At 56.6% G+C, this 6,609-nt stretch overlaps 1 protein-coding gene across 2 annotated transcripts; it reads right to left on the bottom strand.

The window, feature by feature from the left end:
• Window positions 1–2,221: 2,221 nt before the first annotated feature.
• Window positions 2,222–6,533, bottom strand: SSR4 (signal sequence receptor subunit 4). 2 transcript variants are annotated; one of them, XM_080653289.1, is made up of 6 exons: window positions 6,268–6,533; window positions 4,331–4,449; window positions 3,274–3,348; window positions 2,990–3,079; window positions 2,621–2,686; window positions 2,222–2,479 (listed from the first exon to the last, which is right to left on the bottom strand). In XM_080653289.1, the coding sequence occupies exons 1-6, from the start codon at window positions 6,332–6,334 to the stop codon at window positions 2,375–2,377; spliced, it is 522 nt and encodes a 173-aa protein (XP_080509415.1). In that variant the 5' UTR covers window positions 6,335–6,533; the 3' UTR covers window positions 2,222–2,374. The 2 variants fall into 2 exon arrangements, with proteins under 2 accessions (XP_080509415.1, XP_080509416.1); XM_080653290.1 differs by having other exon boundaries at window positions 2,321–2,479; window positions 4,331–4,446; window positions 6,268–6,396.
• Window positions 6,534–6,609: the final 76 nt, after the last annotated feature.

Genomic DNA, 6,609 nt, shown 5'->3' with positions numbered 1-6,609 from the left:
TCTCCAGGTGTGGCCTGCTCTGTGCCTGACGCTCCTTGGAATGGGCAGTGTGGCCATGAAGGCAGCTTCTGAACAAACTGGATGCTGCCAGCAGCTGAAGTGGGCAAGGACACACTTAAATTCTCTTAAAAAATGACGTAGACCTCTCATTAACTCTGCCAATTGGCTGAGATGGGCATGAGAGGAATCTGAGTCCACGTTCCCAGAAGCCCATTCCCCTGCTGGGAAGGCAGGTTCCCAAGTGGGCCACATCTGTCCAGCTACTGTGTTGAGCAGCTGGGAGGGGAGGCCCAACGTCACACTGCAGACTGGAACGCCATCAAGGGGGAGGGAGTACAGGGCTTTTTGGTGAAAAAGGGTGAAGTGAGCAGAAGGGTTGGGGCATGAGATGCCCCCTTCACAGCTCAGCCCTCCAAGACCTATTGCTGAAGACTAGGTACGTAGATTCTTGTGACCGCCCCCCCTCCCGTTTCTCTGGAGGGAACATGACCCCATAGAGGAGGATGGGGCTCTCCTGCCACAGAAAACAGGGTGGGGCAGGGGAGTGGGAGACAGAAGCCAACCATTCCTTGGGCACAGTTCTCCTACTGTTGGGAGGCAACTTTAATGGCTCCAGAGGTTCCCCATTCTTGTTTCAGCCAGGATTTGCGTGGAGGCCTAGTACTCAGGGGATGTGGGCCAAGACAGGCCTGGCACCTGGAGTCCCTGAAAGCCAGCGCTGTGGCTCAGCTCTCACTGATTCTTGGAGGTGGTGCCAGGAGGGTTGGCAGCCCTTGGCTTCTGACACCTTGGAACAGCGACTTCACATCTGGGTCCTATTGCCATCAGGCAGGGTAGTGGAGCCAGGATCAAAAAGTGCCCCTGGGTGGCACACAGCTGCCACTGTCTACCTTGCCTGCCTTGCCAGCACCCACCACCTCCAGTAGGTGCCCCTTAAGCTCCCTCTGCTGGTCTTTCTATGGAATCCAGAAACCCTAGCAGCCAGCAACCCTAGCCTGGCTTGGCCCTCAAGGGACTCAGCTGTACTGCTTTTGGGAGGACCCAGCTCTTCTTGAGAGCCTCCCCATTCCTTCCAGTCACTCCCATCCCGAGTAGGGAGAGGCTGGTGTCCTGTAGTCTGGAGGTCCCCAGGCAGTTCCAGGTCACAAGCCATTTGCTCTCCATGCTCCCAGCCCTTCCTACTGCTATGGAGGACAGAGCCCAGGCACTGAGCCCCTGCCCCCCGCCGCAGGGAGGTTTGGGGCCTACCTTCCTTTGCGAGTGCAGCCTCTCTGGAGGCTGGTACTGTTGCAATTTCTTTCCTGGAACAGGCAATGGTGATCAAGCACCAGGGTGCCAAGGGTTTGCCAGATGGGCTCAATGACCCCTCACCAAGACCCCATAGGAGGCAGTCACATCAGAGCTGAGCAAACTGACTTGGGACATGTACGGTGGGAAGGATACCCTAGGACTTGCCATCTAGCCCTTTTGGACCCCAGGGCTCTGGGCACTTCTGCAGCCATGGGTGACACCAGTGAAACTCCCTGGCTGGGCAGGAGGGCTGAAGGTTGACCTGGAGCATGATGTAGGCACAGGCATGTGTGCCTGGTGTCCAGTGGCACTGGGTGTTCAGGGGAGCAGTAAGTGCAAGGCCAAACTGGAAGAGCTGGCAATGGCTCCTCAGAAGTAGGGGTCCAGGCCATTGGTTCTTTCTGTGCCTTCTGTGTGTCCCACCCGACACCATGAAGTGGGAGCACATTGAGAGGCAACATGGAGAAGGTGGGGTGTAGCACTTAGAATGATTACACTCCAGACTGCTGCCAGGTTGATTGGCTTCAAGTGTATCAGTGCAATGGCCACTCACAATGTAAGCACGGAGCGTACTTCAGTGTGTGGCTCATGCCCAGGGCTGCAAACACAGGAACCATTGCAGGCCGTGTAGGGCTGTCTACATGTGTTGCTCACTGCTGGGTTTGGGGGAAGCCAGGCAGTTGCTGTCCCAATGGTAGGAGGTCAGAGGCCCTACCCTGGGCAGGCCGGAGGGACTGAGGGGCAGGAGAGAACAAGGCAGTCCTCTGCCAGAACACATGTGCTGGGAGGAGGGGCAAACCCATGCAGGCAACCAGGAGACAGCAGCTAGATGCTAGTCACTGGGGCACCAGGCAGGGAAGGCGTAGCTGGGGGCTGGGGAAGGCAAGCCTGCAATACCAAAGAGCAAAGCAAACCCACGAGACGGGAGTTTCAGCCCAGTCCCCGCTCAGCGCTGCATTGTCGTGTGGACCAGGGGATGCTGGCTGCCCAGCCCTGACCTGTGTGGAAGGCAAGGTGCAGCGACGCAAGTGAGGGGCCTCTAACTGTTTATTGAAAGAAGCAAGGGGGGCTGGGGGCACTGCCCTCAGGCCTGGATGTGGCTCTTGGCATTGAAGGCCAGGTAGTAGATCACTATTCCGATGACTGCGGCCAATACCTCGGTGGAAACCCAGGGCCCGTTCCAAGTGCCCTGCAAGAAAGGAGAGCAAAGCAAGCTCAGGAGAGGGATGGGCGAGTGGCCCAACCCCTGCCCCCCCTCCCCCCGAAAGTATGAGGCTTGCTGTGTGCTTGCTGTTTCCCAAGCCCAGGCCAGCCTCTTCAGCCCACTCACCCGATGGTCTACGCTGACTGTGAACAGGGGTGCAATGATAGAAATGTCTTCGTTGTTTCTCTGAGCCTGCAAGGGAGGTGCTGGGGTTAGGGGTGCTGCCGGGTGGGATGGGGTGGGATATGAGAGAAGAGAGCACTGGCTTGAGTCAGGGAAGAGGGGAGGAGAGAGATGGGTAAGAGAAAAACACAGGGTCCAAGCACAGGCGGGACAGGTGTATGGGAAGGCACCCACCCAGCCATCCTGCTCCCTGTAAGCAAGGCCCCTAGTGGCCCAGAGCTCCTGGAAGAGGGGCTGGAGGGTGGAGGGGCTGTGGAGACAGGGTGTGCCCTCCCTCCTGCAGGCCGGGGAGGAGCCACAGGTGGCACTCACCTTCCTCAGCAGGCTGTAGGACTCCTCATCGAAGAATCTGACCTCATAGGTACCTGCGTGGGCATTTTTGTGATCTAGGCTCCAGGACACCTGGGTTGGGTGTTTGGCACAGGGTAGGCACAATGAACACATCAGGGTCCCGCTGCCAGTGCTAACACAGCACCACTGCCAGCGGCCCAAGACAAAGAACTCTGACCCTGCTTGACCAGGCCACCTCTAGGGCTTCCAGTCACACCCGAGAGCGGGTGGCCTCCCCCCAAGATGACAACCAAAGTATCCCTTACCTGATAACGTCCCACGTCCTGGCCCCGGGTGACAGGAAATTGTTTTCCACTGACGTCAGCATAAAGAGCCATGTTCTGGGGAGAAGACAAAGGGGCGAGTCATTTTCTCCCCTAAATGGCTGTTGGCAGGGCAGAGGCCCCACTGTGCTGCCCACCTGTGGCAGGGGATACCATGTGAGAAACATGGAGGTAGCCCTGGCACAACCCAGAGCCTTGCCAGGAAGCCAACACCCACAGATACTGTCACTACTTCTCTGGTTCCTCAATTCTGGGGGGAGGGTACATTCCTTTTTTGGCCTGGCCCCCCTAACCCACAGCAAGCCTGTTAACTGTGATCAGCATGGGATGATTGACATGTCCTTATTATTTCTGAGCCTGTAAGGGGATGCTGGGGCCAAGGGGTATCCAATGAGCTGTCCAAGAAATGTTGTACCCAAAAAGGCCCAACTTCCTTCTTCGGGCCTTTGGGATGCTGGTTAAGGTCAGGGGCCGAAGCCAGGTCTGTTCAGTCTTAAAATTATGTAATACCCACATGGACATATACCTTGGCAAAGAGCAACCAGAAAAGGGATGCAGGAGCCTGGGGACTGACCCCTGGCTGTTTCTCACTTCCACATACATTCTTTGTTTTTAATGTTTTTATTGGTTTCAGAGAGAGGAAGGGAGAGGGAGAGAGAGAGAAACATCAGTGATGAGAGAGAATTATTGATCAGCTGCCTCCTGCACGCCCCAGACTGGGGATTGAGCCCGAAAATCGGGCATGTGCCCTGACCGTGAACTCCTGGTTCATGGGTTGATGCTCAACCACTGAGGCACACTGGCTGGGCCATGTACATTCTCTTAAGACACAACGAAGTGTCTACCTACATTACTGCACCTAGGCAAAACGAGGCAGCTTAGGAGAATGTTCTTTGAACACCTGCTAGAATTTGATCTTAGTGAATTGAAATCCACATGGGTCCCTGGGTCTGCTAGTTGAGTAGCTAATGCCCAAGGTCCCAGGCTCACTACCCGTTACTCACCCCAGTACCCTCCTGGCTGAACCCCCCTCCCTTACCTGGACCCTGTTCTTGCATGTCAAGGAAATCTCCACAATGAAGACAGTCTCAGTGGAAATGACGGCATCAGAAGTTGTGTAGTAGGAAGGGGTGATTTGGGGCTCCATGCAGGCCTCTGCTGTGGGGAGAAGGCAGAGAATGCCTGGGTAAGGCCTAGCTTGTGCATGCTGGGCTGGAGGACAGAGGGACCACCCTGACCCCAAGTATCACACCTCATCAGCTAAGGACACATGGAACCCTTTGGACCCTGCCAGGTAGGATATGGGAAACAGATATAAATAAGTTAGAAGTGCAATGGCAAGGGGGGTGGGGAATGGGAAGGCTTTGTACAGGTGGAACCTCAATGGAAGGGCAAAAGAGCAGGTGAGTGGGGGGAGGGGGCTGGATGGATTCACTGCACAACTCGTATCTGTCCGTAGACCTACGGATAGGGAAGCCATGCAAAGGTTTGGGGCTATAGCCTGCCTTTGGCCTGTAGCACTCTAGAAGCCCAGGGGGCTAAGCTGACCTCAGTTCAGAGCCATGAAGAACCCTGGGCAGTTTATTCAAAGTGTCCTCCACGGACACCAAATGTGGTGCTGCTGGCAAAGCACGTGGGCTTTCGAGACGGAGGGGTCTCTGCCTCCAGCTACTGTTGACAGAAGACCAACAGTAGCCCCAATGTTTCCCGAGGGAAGGAAATGGGAGAGGTTCTGGATCCAGATGTACAACTGGTCCCCTTGAACAGGGCTGCCCTGAGAAGAATGCTGCCTTAGCCATCTCCGCACTGCTAGAAGCTAGAGAAGGGTGCCACCGAAGTCAAAGGGCGCCAAGTAAATGCTACCAGTGGTAAAGTTCTCAGCCAACTGCTCTCTGAATGTGGTGTCCCTGCCTTAGGTTGAGGCAATCAGGGAAGATTTTGGGTCTGGACATCGGGAAGATGCCTGGGAACACTGGTGGGGCAGTTCTTAGGAGCCACATCCCGAAGATCCTTCTGTGCCCTGCTAAGTTTGGCACCAAAACGTTTTACAACCAGGTATGTCCTTTCCAGACCTCTCTGTCTCTACAACATGGGGAATTCCTGAGAGATAAGTGAGAAGGGTGCAGGCAGGAGGCCAGTTAGGCTGGTGCAGACACCATGGGCGCTGGTCTGAAGTAGGGCAGGTAAAGTGAATGCACAGAAAGCGACCCCTCCCCAGTCCAGCCCCCAGGAGGCTCTGGCTCCTGCAAGGACATCCTCCTCAGCACACTTCCGGACTCCAGACTGAGCTCAACCCTGCCACTAGGTGTAATCTCTCAAGAACGCCAATTGATCTGACTGTGGTTCTGCTCTGCTGAAAAGCCCTTTACTTTAAAAGTTACATCAGGGCCTCAGGGTAAAAACTCAAGTCAACAGTCTGGCCTGACACCCAACCTCCCGCTTACCTTAACCTCTTCAGCTCAGATCTAACTCGCCCATGCTCATGGCCACTCTGCCTGGTCGGTCCCTTCTCCCTCTTCACTTAAGAGCTCCCTTCCTGGGGAGGCCTGGCCCCACCGCGCCCAGTCAGGTGGCTCCTCTTCTCCAGCCCATTTTCTCCCCCTGATCACCCTGCGCTGTAGAGCTTTGCTCCTGTACGACCCTCCTCTGAGACCAGGAACTCTGGGAGAGGGAGCAGAGACGTGTGTCACTTTCCCTGCTGGAGATGGGGCCGGGTGCACGGGAGAGCCTCTGAAACTCTTCCTCGCAGAAGCAGAAAGGAGAAAGATTTGTTTGTTTCTTCCGGCAGCCTGGCTGCTGGGTAAACATGTGTGGTGCAGGAGCGCTTGGTGGCCTTGGTCGTCGCACCCCGAGGCGACCTGCCTCTCAGAGGAAGAAGGCCCAGTACCCCGCTTCCCCCGCACCCCTCCTCCCAGCCACGCACCACCAGTAGTGGAAGAGAAGCTCGCCAGAAACGAGCTTCTGCCATGCCGCTACCTGAGCAGCAGGAGAGGCCCGACAGCAGGAGGAGCGCCAGGGCGCCGAGAGATGCCAGCGCCACCATCGCCTCTTCTATGCCGAGGTAAAAAGAGAGCGACTCCACTGAGCACGAGGGGCAGACAAGGAAGCGCGACACGTAAGAGGACGCGGCAGCCAATCAGACGCCGGCAGGCCGGGCGGGCCTGTGACGTTGCTGGCGGCACTGACGTGTCCCCTCACTGGACCTGTGGCCCAGCTGGGTGCCCCCCAAAGATGGCGGCGGCGGCGGCTGCGCTCTCGGCACCGGAAAAGGGCGTGGGAACCGGCAAGTCGAGCGCATGCGCACTATAAGGGCACGCC

The sequence above is a fragment of the Plecotus auritus genome, assembly GCF_963455305.1.
Source record: "Plecotus auritus genome assembly, chromosome: X".
Classification (NCBI taxonomy): domain Eukaryota; kingdom Metazoa; phylum Chordata; class Mammalia; order Chiroptera; family Vespertilionidae; genus Plecotus; species Plecotus auritus.
This window is presented reverse-complemented; position numbering and strand designations above follow the sequence as displayed.

What these genes read in the sequence shown, in the direction of transcription:
- SSR4 (XM_080653289.1), bottom strand. Translation starts at nt 6,334, where the DNA reads ATGGTGGCGCTGGCATCTCTCGGCGCCCTGGCGCTCCTCCTGCTGTCG. An exon ending in GGGCCTCTCCTGCTGCTCAG is followed by an intron (nt 4,450 to 6,267) that starts GTAGCGGCATGG and finishes TTCTCCCCACAG; the next exon opens with CAGAGGCCTGCATGGAGCCC. An exon ending in CAGTCAGCGTAGACCATCGG is followed by an intron (nt 2,480 to 2,620) that starts GTGAGTGGGCTG and finishes CCTTTCTTGCAG; the next exon opens with GGCACTTGGAACGGGCCCTG.